The 17,286-nt window shown below is 45.2% G+C and overlaps 1 protein-coding gene across 2 annotated transcripts in view; it reads right to left on the bottom strand.

Moving 5' to 3' along the window:
* The window catches only part of TTC12 (tetratricopeptide repeat domain 12), a 50,283-nt gene that overhangs the window by 32,255 nt on the left and 742 nt on the right, over positions 1-17,286 (bottom strand). For both annotated transcript variants that reach the window (XM_059707911.1, XM_059707912.1), the window contains exons 2-6: positions 16,375-16,447; positions 5,580-5,743; positions 4,962-4,983; positions 4,280-4,357; positions 3,337-3,458 (exon numbers count right to left, since the gene is read on the bottom strand). In XM_059707911.1, the coding sequence (XP_059563894.1) occupies positions 3,337-3,458; positions 4,280-4,357; positions 4,962-4,983; positions 5,580-5,743; positions 16,375-16,432 (444 nt within the window). In that variant the 5' untranslated portion in view covers positions 16,433-16,447. The remainder of the gene's footprint in view (positions 1-3,336; positions 3,459-4,279; positions 4,358-4,961; positions 4,984-5,579; positions 5,744-16,374; positions 16,448-17,286) is intronic.

The following is a 17,286-nucleotide window of genomic DNA, read 5'->3' as shown; positions in this document are numbered from 1 at the left end:
CTCACCCAAGCTGCCCCCTGCCACAGCAGGACCCCCACCCCAATTGGGGGTGTGGCCAGCCTGCAAACCACCCACGGCCCCTCACCCAGGCCCGCCCCACCCCCCAGTGGGTACCCCCACCCCGATCAGGGTGTGGCCGGCCTGCAAACCCCCAGTGGCCCCTCACCCTGGTCGGCCCCACCCCCCAGCAGGGACCCCCACCCCGATAGGGAGGCATGGTCAGCCTGCAAACAGCCCGCGGCCCCTTACCCAGGCTGGCCCCACCCCCGAGCGGGGACCCTCACCCCGCTAGGGCCCCCATCAGGGCAGGCCAGCTGGCCTCCACCCGTGCACCAGGCCGCTATCTACACTAATAAAAGAGAAACATGGTAATTGGCGTACGACCGCTACCCTTTTCATTGGCTAATCAGTGAGATATGCAAATTAACTGTCATCCAAGATGGCGGCTGGCAGCCAGGCAGCTTGAAACTAACACGAGGCTTGCTTGCCTCAGTGACGGAGGAAACCAACGTTCCCCGCCTGCGGCTACAGGCCTCTGAGCCTGCAGTTTCAAACATTGTAACAGATACTGCGGGACTTCAGCCAGCAGATTCGCAACATTGTATGCAAAGGCCAGAAACCTACTTTCAGCTGGAGGCCTAAGAGCTGGAGCCAAGCCTCAAGCTAAAACTGGCCCAGAATAAAAAAAAGAAAAAAGAAAAAAAGGAGCGGTTGGGAGCTTCAGTCACCCCCAGCCTGAAAACAGCCCTCAGCCCCTCACCCAGACTGGCCAGGCACCCCAGTGGGGACCCCTACCCTGAATGGTGTGTGACCAGCTGCAAACAGCCATCATCCCCTCACCCAGGCTGGCCAGGCACCCCAGTGGGGACCCCCACCCTGATCCAGGACACCCTTCAGGGCAAACCAGCCGGCCCCACCCATGCACCAGGCCTCTACCCTATATAGTAAAAGGATAATATGCCTCCCAGCACCGGGATCAGCATGACAGGGGGCAGCGCCCAAACCCCCTGATCGCCCTGCGGCTCTGTGTGTGACAGGGGGCGGGGCCACAACCCCCTGATGGGCCCTGCTGTGTGTGTGACAGGGGGCGGTGCCCCAACTCCCCTATCGCCCCCACTCTGTGCGTGACAGGGGGCAGCGCCCCAACCCCCTGATTGGCCCTGCTCTGTGCATGACAGGGTGGCGCCACAACCTCCCCATTGACCCTGCCTTGAGTGTGACAGGGGACGGAGCCCCAACCCCCCAATCGGCCCTACCCTGATCATGACTGAGGGTGGCATCACAACCTCCCAATCTCCCTGCTCTGTGCATGACGGGGCGGCGCCCCAACTCCCCAATCAACCCTGCTCTGAGCCCAACCAGGGGCTGCACCTAGGGATTGGGCCTGCTCTCTGTCACCCGGGAGCAGGCCTAAGCCAGCAGGTCGTTATCTCCCGAGGGCTCCCAGACTGCGAGAGGGCACAGGCCGGGCTGAGGGACGCCCCCTCCCCCCCAGTGCACAAATGTTTGTGCACCGGGCCTCTAATCCTATCTAATAATAGACAAACATGGTAATTGACCGTACCTTTGCTATGCCTCCCATAGGCTAATCAGCATGATATGCAAATTAACTGCCAACAAAGATGGCGTTAATTTGCATACATAGGCTCCAACTGGTGGAGCAAAGCATGATGGCCCGGGGCTGGCAGAGCAGCGAGACCTCACGTCCCCTGGGGCTGGCGGAGCAGCAAGGCCTCATGGCCCCGGGGCCGGCAGAGCAGCGAAGCCTGACGTTTCTAGGGCCGGCTCCGGCCAGAACTCAGCCAGAGCGAAGGCCTGGGCCCCAGGTGCCAGAGGCAAAACCGTGCCAGCAGCCAGGGGAAAGGAAGGCCTATTGCACGAATCTCTTCGTGCAGCAGGCCTCTAGTATATAATAAAAGGGTAATATGCAAATTGACCCTAATGGCGGAACAATCAGAATGACTGCTGGACCAGTCACTATGAGGCGCATCGACCACCTCGGTGGCTGGCAGGCTCCAATCTCCTGATGGCGAACGGGTAACTGGGGTTGGGTGGCGGGGTATGCGGGTGGTGCCAGGCCAAGGCCCCCACCCCGCTGGTCACCTCTCACACAGAGGGCAACACATGGTGGGGGCAGGGCTGGCGAGTGGGTGGGAACAGCCAACCTCTTGGTCCCTTCCCCTAGCCGCCAGGCACTGATCACCCAATGGCAAATGGGGAACCGGGGGTGGGTGGTGGCAGGGGGTGGGGCTGGCTGTGGGTAGCTGGGGAAGATGGCCCTGATGGCAGGCCAGGCCTAGGGACCATACCCATGCATGAATTTTGTGTGCAGAGCTCTGTGATATAAAACTGAGGAATTAGGGATTTCAGAAACGCACAATTGACTCTAGGCCAGTGGTTCCCAATGTGGGGCACACATCCCAAAAAGGGGCAATTTTATTTTTAAGGGGGGCAATTTGAGAATGAGTTATTAGCAGTGAATTTTCTGCATTTCTTATGGTTCTAGTGGCCTCATAGACATATTTATGCATTTTAGTTCTCTACTATATGTTTTGAAACTTTATTTGCTATTTTTCATGTCACTTCTTATTATTTTTTAAACAATTTCTTAGTGATTTCTTCCTCAGCACTTCAACTGTCCTTTCGTCCTTTTATTTTGCTCTTTCATGGATGCCATGTTCTTTGGAAGCTTGTTAGACCAAGTTAATAGCCTTTTAGGCTTCCTCCACATGAATAGGAGCTCACTTTTTGAATAAGAATTTTATGTCACGGTGGGGGGCGGGGCATCAGGATTTTAGGCATGCATAGGTGGGGTGAGGCCAAAAAAAGGTTGGGAACCACTGCTCTAGACTCATCAGCTGTCCAGTTAACTCCAGTCACAGCATCTTAATCAAAGAGGGATGGATACAATGGGTAAGAAATTAACAGGAGAGCAGCCCTTAGACTACCATTAAACCGGAGGCTGGACAACCCATGGTGGCAGCATCCCAAGGTCTCACAGGTCATTTCATGCCACTAGTTTTCTCCTTTACACACATGGAAAGTGCCTGGTTACCACCAGCGATGCACTAGAGTTGACTTATATGGACAGAATTGATTACAGAGGGCTCTTCCCAAGCCCGCCTCCAATGATTTCAAGTTGGTAGCTTGAAATTGGACCACGGTGAGAGTATTTACACCGTGGAAATTGGCAAATGCTCCATACAAGTCAGCTTCTCCCACACCCCAAACAGAGCCAGTTGTCATGGATACCATCCAGGTTCATCTTTCTCAGATTTCACAAATCTCTCAACTTTGTTGCTGAGAAAACCCCCTGGACCCGCTTGGCTCACTGACCTGGGCTCGGTTGGTGTACAGCACCTTCATGTCCTTCAGCTTCTCCAAACCCTCACTGTAGCAGAGGATGGCTGTCTCGTAATCGCCTCTGACAAATGCCTCATTCCCTTTTCCTTTGAGGGCTATGAGAACAAGTCGTACAGGTGAGCTCTCTACACACAGCAAAATGCTTTCAGATTTTAGTCCCCTGATTTCCGACCGTACTCTGAAGGGCACAGCTTATATCCATCAACGGGGACCTGTCACTCGTGTCTCTCTCAGATAGTTCAGGACTGGCTTCTTTAAGGATTTCTTTCTCCAAATTCACCCCAAATCTTCTAAGCAGCTTCTCAGAAAAAGTAAATGTTCCTGTCTCAGGGCTGAGAACCATTCCAAGCTTGCCACAAAGACCAAGTCTACGCATCCGATGTCATAAAAAGGGTCAAACCACAAATTTTCAGTGAATGTGCTGTCATTCCGTCTGCAGCTCACGTGCCACTGGGTGGTATAGAGTCAACACTGAAAGCATTGTCACGTGTGCTCCCCCCCCACGCAACTTGTATTTCTTTTCATTTCTCCTCTCCCTTCTCATACCTTTGTTTTCTAGTTTCATTTTTCTTTTTTACCTCTTCATCTATGCCTCAGGCCAGCCAGTGTACCTCACTCCCATGCCTCCCTATGTTCCCAGGGCCATTTAGCACTGCTCAATCTGACCTGCCAAGTCCGCCCACGTGCTTAGCAAACAGATTGGACTGTGGAGGCTGACCGACAGCTATGTCCTGCTCCCTGTTCGCTGCATCAGGGTCAGGAGACAGGCCATCAATGGTTCCTGCCTGGTCAGGTCCCTCTGCCGAGGTCCACCTGAACCCACCCACTGGGAGTCCTGATGTCCCCAAACATCAGCAGATAGACTGGCTCCAGCACATATCATTCCAGCCGTGGAAAAGCGAAGGCTGACAATTACCATCCGCTAAGGCTCTGTTTTCCTTTCTTCTCCTGGCTCGCTCCTTTGCATCCTTCTCCACAGATGCCAAGAAGGCCTCTGACAGCAGAGTAATTTCAAATATTAAAAAGAAAAAGCCAATACTATAATCAGTTCCTTATCTCACATTTGGGAGAAAGCTACTCTAAGGCGTTAGGGCCACACTCTCATGCATACACATGTAAGCACACATACACATGTAAGCACACACACACATGCGCACACACATAACTAAAATGAAATCATCTTAATTTGACATGGTAATCTGTGTCATGTATTATTATACATGATGGCTATGTCTATGCTTCAAATTTGAATCATGTCTTTAAAAAGAGTTTTTCTCTGAAGCCTTTTTTGTTCTATTTAGCATAATGAGCTTCTGAGCTGAGCAACAAAAACGATCTGATCCCTTGAGCAGCTGAGTGTAAACTGGAAGATACAGAACAGCTGAATTCAGTTCATACAAAAGATTGGGTGGAGAAAAGAGAGAAGCCTCCAAGCTGTTCTCTCTCACCACCAGCCACAGAACTGGGTGACCAGTAGGTTTTTGCTCATGGGTTGTTTGTAAACCCAGAGGCTATAATTTAAGGGTCTGGAAGCTGCAGTCAGTAAACACTGATCCTAAATAAGTCATACACATTGGGAAGAGAGATGCCGCCCTTACCTGCATTCATTTCATCTGCGTTCTGCAGGCCACAGGTTATCATAAAAGCAAAGAAACAAATTTCAGAAATAATGCTGACTAATAAGTAGAGTGGGGCCTTGACTTACGAGTTTAATTCGTTCCGTGACCGAGCTCATAACTCAAATTACTCGTATGTCAAATGAAAAAGTAAATGAGTGAGACACGTGATGCTGGGCTGATGTTGTGGCGTTCACTGTGATGTTTGCTGCGCCAACTAGCGGTGGGGTATCTGAAGCTGGCTCATAACCCGAATTTTAGCTCGCAACTCAAAGCAAAAAATCGGCCAAGAGACGGCTCATATCTCAAAAAACTCGTTAGTCTGGACACTCGTAAGTCAAGGCCCCACTGTATGCAATTACACGTGGAGACTAGGGTCATTCCCTTTAACAAACCCAAAGGACTGTTTAAAGATGACCAGAGGGAGCAAGGAAAAATAATCAGGGTTTATACTTCCTTATGGAAAATACATCTAGTGAATCTGAAAAAAAACAAACTGTCAGCCTCAGCAGACAGTCTGAGATTAAACTACTCCCTGCTCCGCCTCAGCACAGACCCTTCACGGTGCCTAGGTATATAAGTTCCAACCGAAAAAGCAACCTTCCCAGGAGCTTGTGGAGGGCTGATCGTGGTCTTGTTCAAGGTGGTCCTGCATCCGTCCTCATCTTGGTCTTCCTCTGTGACCAGTAGCCTCTTTTCTGTCTTAAGGATTGCTTTCTCTTGCACACCTGGGTCTTCAGAATTCATCTCCTGGATTAAACTGGCTAGAGAACAAGTCAGACGTGAATCATTCAAACTAGGTCTTTAATAGGAAAGGCTGTTCACTAGAAAGCACAGTGTGGAGCAGGCATAGGGAGAACTCTTATTTTTCCAGCTTTATTGAGATACAATCTACACTAATCTACACTAATAAAAGAGAAACATGCAAATTGGTGTCACTCCACTACACCCACCAGCCAATCAGAGGAACTATGCAAATTAACCCAACAAAGATGGCGGTTAATTTGCATACACAGGCATGGAGTGAAGAATGAAGGCTCAGGGTGGAGTGAAGACTGAAGACTGAAGACTGAAGAGGCTTGGCTTCTCTGCTGCGGCTGGACCAAAGGCCTGGGTCCTGGGTGCCAGAGGAAAACCAGTGCCGGCAGCCAGGGGAAGGAAGGCCTATTGTGCAAATCTTCGTGCAACCAGCTTCTAGTGCAGCCGTGGGCAAACTATGGCCCGCGGGCCAGATCCGGCCCATTTGAAATGAATAAAACTATTGAAAAAAAAGACCGTTTATGTAATGATGTTTACTTTGAATTTACATTAGTTCACACAAACACTCCATCTATGCTTTTGTTCCGGCCCTCCGGTCCAGTTTAAGAACCCATTGTGGCCCTCGAGTCAAAAAGTTTGCCCAGCCCTGTTCTAGTGTATATATATAAAATCCTAAGCAACCATTACAACCAGTCGACTCGTCGCTATGATGCACACTGACCACCAGGGGGCAGATGCTCAATGCAGGAGCTCCCCCTGGTAGTCAGTGTGCTCCCACAGCCAACTTCCCTCGGCCAGCCAATCTCCCGAGGTCCCTCTCCCTGGCTGGCCAGCCCTGATCAGCCCTGATTGCCGGCCAGGCCAAGGGACCCGATCCGTGCACAAATTCATGCACTGGGCCTCTAATCTATATATATAAAAGGCTAATATGCAGTGTCCCCTTGGGAGTTCCACCAGAACGGGAGTTCAATCGCTTGCTATGATGTGCGCTGACCACCAGGGGGCAGTGTGGAACATGGCAGGTGACCAGGAGCGGTGGCATGCAGGTGGCGAGGGGAGGCGGGGAACCTGATCGGCCCTGATTGCCGGCCAGGCCTAGGTACCCTACCCAGGCACGAATTTTGTGCACTGGGCCTCTTGTTGACATATAAAGCTGTACACATGATGATTTGATACATGTTGTGAAATGATTCCTACCAAAAGCTTAGTTAATACTAGTGCGTCCATCTCCTCATATAATTACTTTTTTGTGTGTTGTGAGAACATTTGAGATCTATTCTCTTAGTAACTTTCAACTATAGAATACAGCATTGTTAACTATAGTCACCATGTTGTACATTATGTCTCCAGAACATATTCATCTTACAACTGGAAGTATATACCCTTTAACCAACATCTACCCATTTCTTAAAGAAGGTTCTAAATAGAAAACAAAAATTAGAGCTATTAGAACCAATTAAAAAACACCCCTAAGAACAGGATTTGTTTTGCTTGGGAAAAGGTGCAGATGAATTTAATCATGGCTTTCAAGGAACAGAATTTTAAGCACTTATTTAATTCAACAATTTATGGAGAGCTTATTATGAGTTAGATATTATGCAGAATGCTACAGATAACACTAATGATTAAAAAAGATCGTTATTTTTAAAGAGCTCACAATCTTGTGTGGGAGACAAATAGGTAAAGGCAGCTCTAACATTACTAAACAATAGTCCTTAATCCTACCCTTATCCATCTTCACTTTACTGCCCACCCAGCTTAGGTTCCATGGTCCATCACTTGGTCACCACCCCACCTGCTAGGCAAAACTCCAACTCTAAATGAATCCAGTTCTTCAATTCTCTGAGCCTGTATCAGGGATGCTGAGTACTGACAGAGAAAAACAGATGGATGCCTGGGGGAGGTGGTCTAACTCAACTGGACCACCATCCATTCTCCTTCCCACTAGAGTGCCCACATCCACACCCACCCTCCTTCCCACTGCACAGAAAGAATATCCCTCCTGCTAATGAAGCTAATCTCTCGTCCTGAGCTGACCATACCACTATCCTGTTTTGCATAATCAGGAACCTTGCATCACCAATTAATTATGCCCTCTCCTCAATATTTTCAACCTCTCCCATTCTACCAGCTTCTTCCCATTGGTTTTTATACACTCTCAGTCTCTCCAAAGGCATTTTCCTGTTCTTATTTCTGCATTTTTCCAAAGACTTTTCAAGGTAATTTTTTACCTTTTTTAGTTGTTAAATATTTCAAACAAATAAAGAGTAATATAACTGACATTTTTTGTTCCCACACCATCTGTAAGTTAATAAGTATCCCTTTTCAGCTTGTTTTAATGTTTAGTATTTAGCTTTTGTTGCATAACACGCCACCCAAAAACTTAGTGCTTAAAACAAACTACCATTTATTTAGCTTTATTTAGTTCACAATTCTCTAAGTCAGAAATTTGGGCTAGGCTTAACAGGCCAGTTCTTCTGGTTTCCGCTGGGCTCATCCATGTTCATGGCCAGCTGTCAGTCATCCAAGTGGCTCTCTTCTAGGGAAAGTGTCTCTCATCTCCTGGCATGGGTTTCTAAGAGTGGCATGAGAGCAAGCCCTACTGCACACCTACTTTTCAAGCTTCTGCTTGTGTTATGTTTACAAAGATCCCTTTAGCCAAAGCAGGTCACATGGCCAACCCAGATGCAAGAGATGGGAAGAAAGGAACTAGTGACCATTTTCATGATCGATTAGAGTGTATGTGCTTCTAGTTCCTCTGCCTGTGTCAGAGACAGAAGAGCACTGCACAGCACTGCTGTCCTGAGTTGCTCTGAGTCCATATATTCTTCTGAATTCTCCTCGATGATGCCAAGTACCAGGGCAGGTTCCTTCTCAAACCCTGCCCATTGTACTAACTGTTAGGTCCAAGCCCCTCTGCCTAGGGCTGGACCTTCTTGGATGTCAGGTCTTAGATGGAGAAGTCATGAGAAGTTGTGGGTATATGAGTCTTTGTTGCAGAAGCCAGTGGCCATATAGCCATCAGACAACACAGTCCTTCACAGAAATCCCATATAGGCAGCTGCATACCAGCTGGTAAACACATATCTTTCCCACACAGTAATAGCAGTCTCTGTACCCTGTTATTATCTGAGCAGCCACATGCTGCCTCTAAACTCACCACTTCACATCGTAGCAGCACCTGAGCTCTCTGCCCGAGCTCTCCAGCCTCTCTGGCTCAGCAGCTTCTCCTGTTTCCCCTGCCTATACTGGCTTCACATGGTAGCTATCTCTGAGCTGTCCATGAGCTTAGTCTTACTCTCTCCTCTCTCTAGCTCACTTTGTCTATATACTCCTTAGACAAAGAAGGCTAGTTACCAACAATGACATCAATCGTTTGTCTATAGAAGGGAACAGCACACCATGCGATTACCGTGGCCTTGCAGCTACGTAGTCCTTGGACATTTCTGATGAAGATTCCCATGTTCAGAATGGCCTTGGCCGTCCGGTGTACTATCAACAAGGCCTCCACACTCTAATTAGCCTTGACCATCTGGGACTCTGGTGTGGTTCCCACAGCCTCACACTTTAAAAGACCAGTATTCAAAACTTCAGAGTTTGGAGTAAGGAAAGGTTTATTGACAGAGAAGATGCCCAATTGAGAATATGGGGTCCTTACAGGTTCCTCAAATCCATCTTCCTCAAGCCCGAAGTTCAGGCTGCTTTTAAATCAAGGTGGGGTGGGGGTGAGAGGTGGGAGGGGTAAACAGTGATTGATGATCCTGACCCCAGACATCTGGGCACCACAGGGATCTGAGGAAGAGCACAAAAATCTCTAAATCTCTCTGTTCCCCTGATGATCTGAGTCCAGTCTCAAGGTTCCTGCAAATCTTTGATAAACAGACATTATTTTGTACATATTTCCCCACCTCTTCAGGAGAGGTACCTCATGGCAAGGGGCTGTTCTTCCAAAAACTCTAGGCTCAAGCAGAATTCCTCTAATGATTAGCATATCTATAGCAGGAGCCATTTGCCTGAAGGCTATGGGAACAACACAGGCTAGAATTTAGACAGAATCAGAGACTGAGCATTTTTCACTGCTACATATTCCTAATGCTGCGACCCTTTAATACAGTTCCTCATGTTGTGGTGACCCCCAATTTCATTGTTACAAATTGAACATAATTAAAGCATAGTGATTGATCACAAAAACAATATGTAATTAAATATGTGTTTTTCGATGGTCTTAGGCGACCCCTGTGAAAGGGTCGTTCGACCCCCAAAGGGGCCAAGACCCACAGGTTGAGAACCGCTGGTCTAAACCATAGTTAATCCATTGTCTTATTGATAGACATCCAGGTGTTTTGCAATTTTAATTTTTTTGCTACAGAAATGCTAAACTGAACATCTGTGCACATACTCCCTTGTGCACATATGCAATATATTTTCCAGGATATTGCTGTATCAATTGTTACTCCTACAAGCAGCAGTCTACACAAGTTCCCATGGTTCTACTTCCTTTCTCACACTTGCCGTTGTCAAACCTTTAAATTGCACCATGCTCATGGATGAGAACATCTCTATAATATTTTCATTAGCATTTTCCTGGATATGACTGGGACTGGGAATCTTTTTGTTAGTTTGTAAGCCATTTGGATTTCCTTTTCTATGAACTGCCTATTAGGATAGAAAAAGAAGACCTTCTTTTTCTTTGCTGTGGCCTTCCACAATTTATGAGAAGCACCTGGTAATTAAACCCCAAGACTGCTAGCTCCTATGGTTCAAACAGCCCCTCTGTTCAAACTGCAAGACAAGTTACTCTCAAGGCTATATTCTTTTTTAAAAAAAATATATTTTTATTGAATTTTAGAGAAGAAGGGAGAGGGAGAGAGAGGTAGAAACATCAATGATGAGAATCATCGATCGGCTGTCTCCTGCACATCCCCTACTGGGGATCGAGCCTGCAACCCAGGCGTGTGCCCTTGATTGAAATCGAACCTGGGACCCTTCAGTGCACAAGCCCTGGCTCTATTCGGAGCCAAACTAGCTAGGGCTCAAGGTTATATTCTTGCATAGCCCTCCTCCCTGCTGTTTGTACAACTCAGGAATAATTAGTAGAAAGTTCCCTTCCCCCCTCCTCTTCAAAAAAGCCTCTTTTGAACTCTCCATAACTTTTGCTCTAAGCATGTATTACAGGTTTGAAAAAAATACTGATAACACACCTCCCTAGGACAGCAACCTCCCTCTCAGCCTCCAATCCCCCTCCCTTCCTTGTCACCTAGCAACAGCAGCCATCACCCTTTAAAAGAGCAGGCCCCTGTTTATTACTAGCCTCTGTATTGATTAGCAATGCACTGGCCCTTTCCCTTCACAAAAAGCAAAATAAACCTCCTCTATATTTCTGTTCTTTTAGTTGTGATTTTTTTCACAGGCTGTGTTGCTGGCCAAAACCCTAACACTGCCTGTTCCCATTCTTGGCCGATTTTCTATTGGGTTGTTTGTCTTTTTCTTATTATGATTTCTTTATATATTCTGAACTAATTATAGGTAGTTGTGAACATTTTGTCCTTGGGTGTGCTTTGTGTTTTCATCTGTTTTTCAAAAGAGTATTGAAGAGAATATTTTGTGTTTTTTAAGGTTACAAATGTACTATCTTGCATTGTCTTCTAAAAGTTTTAAGTTTTGTTTTTCTCATTAAGGTATTTAAACCATCTGGAGTTGACTTTGTGTAGGGCATTAGCACTATTTGTTAAAAGGTTGCCACCTTCCCCACTGATGTGTTGCGCCACCCGTTACATATATGAATCTGCTCTAGGCTCTTCATTCCACTCTACTGGATTAATCACCTTTTCCAGCACCAAACTTCCATGCATAATTACTATCTTTACTAATAAAAGGCTTAGTAGTCATCATGCCCTCACGCTTGATGCCCTCACGCCATCATAAGATGGCTCTGAGCAGCTTCCGCCAGGCTTCCCACAGTCCCGCACGTGTGCCGTGGAGGCAGGACCCCTGGCTCCGGCCTACGTCTTTGGGGCAATCCATAGAGGAGTCCCGGATGGGTGGGTGGGGCCTACCTCTTTGGGATGATCAATCGCAGGGCTCCCGCACTGTAAGAGGACACAGGCCAGGCTGGGGGACCCCCCACCCCCGAGTGCATGAATTTTGTGCACCAGGCCTCTAGTTGCCTTATAATAAATCTTGACCATCTGGTAACAAGAGCTATCCCACCTTCTAATTTTTCTCTAAAATTGTCTTGATTATATTTTTATTTATTTCTTGATTATTCTTAGCTCTTTGATCTTCCATGTGAACTCTGGAATCAGCTTGTTAAATTCTAAACAAAACACTTTTAGGATTTTGACCTAACTTGTACTAAATGTAGCCCAGTGGGTGTGGCTCAGTGGTTGAGCATCTACCTATGAAACAGGAGGTTTCAGTTCCGGTCAGGGCACATGCCTGGGTTGCAGGCTTGATCCTGGAAGGGGGGCAAGGGGCGAGTGCAGAAAGCAGCCAATCAATGATTCTCTCTCATTGATGTTTCTATCTCTCTCTCCTTTCCTCTCTGAAATCAATAAAAATACTATCTATATAAGAGGCTAATATGCTAAGTGTCCGACTGTCCAGGTAATGATGTCAAGTAGCAACACCTGGCTTCCTCTCCCGAGCAACGACTAACCTCAGGTGGGAACACTTTACACTGTAACCAAATGTCTGTGAAGTGTTTTCCTATGCCTCATCTCATTTAATCCTCACAGAAGTCCTGGAGTAGGTAGATAGGAGACTCAGTGGAATCCTATTTTCTATTCATTAGCCAGAAAACAGAGATTTAGAAAGCTTAAAAACTTGATCCGACTGAAAAGAAGTAAGAAATGGTGGACCTTGAAAATGACTTCAGGTTTTCTCACTGTGCAGAATATAGTCAAACACTGCTATAGTTAAATATTTCACCCTTTGTTCTCCCTGCGTGATCTACAATAATAATCTGCTTCATGTTGATATTTACTGTTGTGTTGCTGATATTACCTGAAAGAGAAGTTGGGGTGCTTCACTGGGCTGGAAAAAGTTTAGCTACATCAGAAAGCAGGTCTAATTAAGCAAGTTTATTCTATATTTATAAAAGGCTAAGTTTGACTCACGCATGTGCGGTACATATAAAGCTCTCGCTGGTGCCAATTGCACCTGTATGTTTCGATCTGTCATTGTCGATCGTGAATTTGGTTGTTTTTGTTGACATATTGAAGCTGAAAGAAAGCAGCATCATCACATGGAAATAACAATGGTGATTAAATATGATCGTAATAGTGATCTGGGTAGATATAATTATCCCCGTGTAACCGAAGTTGTCGTCATATTCAGAAACGAAGATGGAGGACCTTCTTTTGAAAGGGACTTGCTCATTCATTGTAAACCAGATCCCAATAATCCCAATGCCACTAAAATGAAACAAATCAGTATCCTGTTTCCTACATTAGATGCAATGATGTATCCTATTCTTTTCCCACATGGAGAAAAAGGCTGGGGAATGGATATTGCATTAAGACAGTGTAATCGACAATAACACTAGGTTCAATGGATGATGCCAAAAAAAAAATTTCCCATCGAATTTCTTAAAAGTATTACTCCTTTCGGAATGCTGTGTCATAAATTAGAATTGAAAGTAGGTGCAATCATCATGCTACTGAGAAATCTTAACAGTAAATGGGGTCTTTGTAATGGTACTAGATTTATTATAAAAAAATTTGTGACCTAACATAGCTGAAGCCTATGTATTAACAGGATCTGTGGAAGAGAGGTTGTCCTGATTCCAAGAATTGATTTGTCCCCCTCTGATACTGGCCTCAGTATTAGAATAAGTTTAATAAATTTATCAGTCATTGATTTTATCAATGTTGTTTTTATAAAGGGTGTCCCAAAATTCACGCAAGAATTTTGTTAGAAAATACAGGTTTATAATTAAAAATTTGTAAATTTTTATTGATTCATAAAGGATACAGTATAGGGTTATGTATGGAATAGCATATCAGGTAAATGGCCTCCACAGCTTTGCTGGCACATACGCACTCTTTTGTTGAAATTTTCCATGACTGTTTTGCATAAATGTGGCTGAATTTCGATCAGGGTCATTTTCATTTTGATGGCTTGGTTAATCGACAAAATTGTCGCATTTGGGGATCAGAAAACCCATGAGTGATTGTTGAGAAACAAATGCACCCACAACATGTCACTGTTTGGTGCGGATTTTGGGCTGGAGGCATTATCGGACCATTCTTCTTCGAAAATGCGGCTGCTCAGGCAATAACAAAAGAGTGCATATGTGCCAGCAAAGCCATGGAGGTCATTTACCCGATATGCTATTCCATACATAACCCTATACTGTATACTTTATGAATCAATAAAAAATTTACAATTTTTAATTATAAACCTGTTTTCTATCAAAATTACTTCTTGCGTGAATTTTGGGACACTGTTTACCATGTTTTTGTTCTTTTTATATCATGTCTTTGTTGTTGTTATATCATGTTGTTATTGTTTATTTATTAATCAATTTATATATTATTTTCATGTACATTTTACTAATTTTCTTTCATCTCTGACACTTTTACTACAGAGAAAGGGCAAATAGCAATATTAAAATATTTCTTCTAATTAATTTCCTTTCTATGTGCATGAATTTGTGCACTGGGCCACTAGTATTTAAAATAAATAAGTTGTACTGAATGTAGAAAGTAATTTGAGGAGAACGTTTGATCTTGGGCTTCTTAGCTTCCAGAACTTGGGGGAAAAAAATATATGTTGCATGGCAGCCCAAACAGATTACTACACCTCCCTAAACTGAGTTAGAGTCTCTTGCACTTTACAAGTCTCTCTTTGTACCATACATCACACTTGAAATTACTTGTTTAGTGTCTGTTTCCCCACTGGATGGCAGATACCATAAAAGTAACTCTTTTATTGTTACTGTACTCTCCTGTTATTTGCAATGCTCAATACATAGCAAGAACCCAAGACATGAATGTATAGAATCCATAAACATGTGGATTCTGGTTACCATAGTGGACAGGGCAGGTTATACAACGGTTTCATCGTCACAGAGAGATCTATTGGCAGTGTCTGAAGGAACTTTGAGTATGAACGAAAGTTAGCCAGATAAAGAAAGATGGGGAGGCAGAGTGAATGACAAAGACATCACACAGAGTATGAACCCTTAGGATATGTTTAAAGAACTGAAAGCATTTTGTTGCTGCACAAGTGTGAGTTTGGGAGACCAGAGGTAAGGAGAGGTCATGGGAGGCCTTTAAGTCCTGATGAGAACTTGAAATGTATTGTGACTGTGGAGAGAATCCAAGCAGAGAAGTGTCTGGGTCAGATTTGCATTTTAGATACATTACTCTGTGGGGAGTGTAAGCCTGGAGGCAGGAAAAACAATCAGAGGGTTGTTGAAACAGTCTGAGTAAGAGAACCAGAACAAAGGGAGGGCTGGGGAGGATGGAGCTGGAGAAAGAAGCCAACCTTGGTGGCTGATTCAGGGTTGAGAGATGGGAGGAGTCTCACGTGACTTGTAAATTTCTGAGTGGTGGAGCCACCTACTGAGACCAGAATGAAGGTGAAGGTAGGAGAAGCAGGTTTTATTTGAGAGGAAGGCAGAGAGGGAAGACATAACAACTTTGGAAACAGTAAGTTTGCAGTGTTTGTGGGGTATATAGTGGATATGGCAGTCGACTCAGAAACAAGAGCTGGGTAGCAATTGAGATGTGAGGGCCATCAGCAAACGGGGTAGTTAACACTGCGAGTTTCTAGATCACTTGAAGGAAAGATGAGCAGCGGGCCAAGGCCAGAAGTCCACAGCACGACATTTAGGGATGGGCAGAGGAGAGGCCCATGACAAACACAAAGAATACATTATGAATGTATCATTTGTCAAGTCACCCAAACTATTTTTAAAACTATTTTATTATTTGGCACCTGCTTCCGGCAGGTTCTATGGCTTATTTCAACACATTCCTATTGGATTTGTAAGTTTGTTTGTTTGCTTATTTCTATCCTCAGACAAGTTTCCTGAAGTATAAATAGGAACTGACTGCTTTGGAATCTCTTGAATGTGGTCTCAGAGTATGTTCTTTGAGATCCCACTGCCTTAGTTGGGGAAGGGCGTTGCCTAGAGAAAGACAGGATATGCTAACCATCAGCCATCGATGTAATTTCACCAATCGTAAGGGAAAGCCATTGATTTTGTCTCTGCAGCTCAAAAACACAAATAATTCTACTCTAAAAACAAGAGGGGTCCCAGATTGATCATCGGGGCACCGGAGTGATCTCGAGGGAACAGCTAGACTCATTGCCAAGGGGAAAGAGAAGTTCCTTGTGACCTGATTCAACATGAAGGGGAAAAAATATGGAAAAAGCAAAATATGGCTATCGGCCTGAATTCCCACAGATGTTAACAGCTTCTCTGATACCCATGAACAGCCAGAAAATCCTCCAGGCTCTAATATTACTTCTTTCTCAATACCCTTTCTGTTTAATTTCTATCACATTTTTTCTTAAGTCATAATAAACCTGTCAGGCAACCCAGAAAAAACTTAATCATTTCTTTTTTAGTCGCTCCACCTTTCTGAAGTAGGATTTAATTTGTTTACGATTCACTGGTACTTACTGATTTCATCCACATTTTTAAGAAATTTCTCCAAGTCTTTCTCTTGTTCATCAGCCATTGTGAACCAGAATCCCTGAGGAAGGCAGAATAAATGATGGCAATTAATAATAATGAAACTCTAAACAGAATTTGTCAGGCTCATTAGCCTTCTAGGACTAAGAGCCAAGCGGTTATTTTTAAGACAAATCTGTTTATAAATGTCATGAATGATAACAGCGGGACGATTTCACTTGACTGTTCTTAAGGCCAAGGGACTTCACTCACTATTTGTGGTGAAACCTCCAGAAAGCTTCCAGGCCTCCCTCCACGGCAGACTCGACTCTGCAAAATGTTCCTCCAAAGCCAGTATCAACCGCTGTGATTCTGAACCTGGTGGGAAGGAGACCCGGAGGAGGGCAGTCGGCAGGCCTCCAGAGATGGAGGAAGGTGCTAGTGCTTAACTCTGATCATGACAGACTGGCTCAGCCAGAAGCTGGGACCTGGCCGTGTAACCAGAGGTGGGACAATCTGCATCTCAATGTCCAAACTGTTTAAAATATAATCTGGCTTGTTTCTGAGGCGTGGAGAGGAACTACAGATTGGTGGAAGGGATTAGAATTTGATGGAGCCATGCACCAGTGACTTCTCTTCTCCGGGCACATTAGATTTATTACCGCACAGTTATTTCTGAGTGAAGAGGTGCATGGCGTACCCAGTGTTTCCCAAAAATTCATCCACGGACCACAGAAATCATCCAAAAATTTGTTAAATATACAGATCCCTCAGCCTTAGCACCAGAGCGCCTTGGTCAGTAAACCCGGGACAGTACCCAGAAGTATCTTGTATTAAACACTCTCCGGGTGATTCTGATTGACAACTAGGTTCAGTAGGTTCAGTAGTCGTATAATGCACCTGTAACTGGGGATTTGCAAT

Source organism: Myotis daubentonii, chromosome 9, assembly GCF_963259705.1.
Source record: "Myotis daubentonii chromosome 9, mMyoDau2.1, whole genome shotgun sequence".
Taxonomy (NCBI): Eukaryota; Metazoa; Chordata; class Mammalia; order Chiroptera; family Vespertilionidae; genus Myotis; species Myotis daubentonii.
The sequence above is the reverse complement of the archived record's forward strand: the minus strand, read 5'-3'. Positions and strand labels throughout refer to the sequence as shown.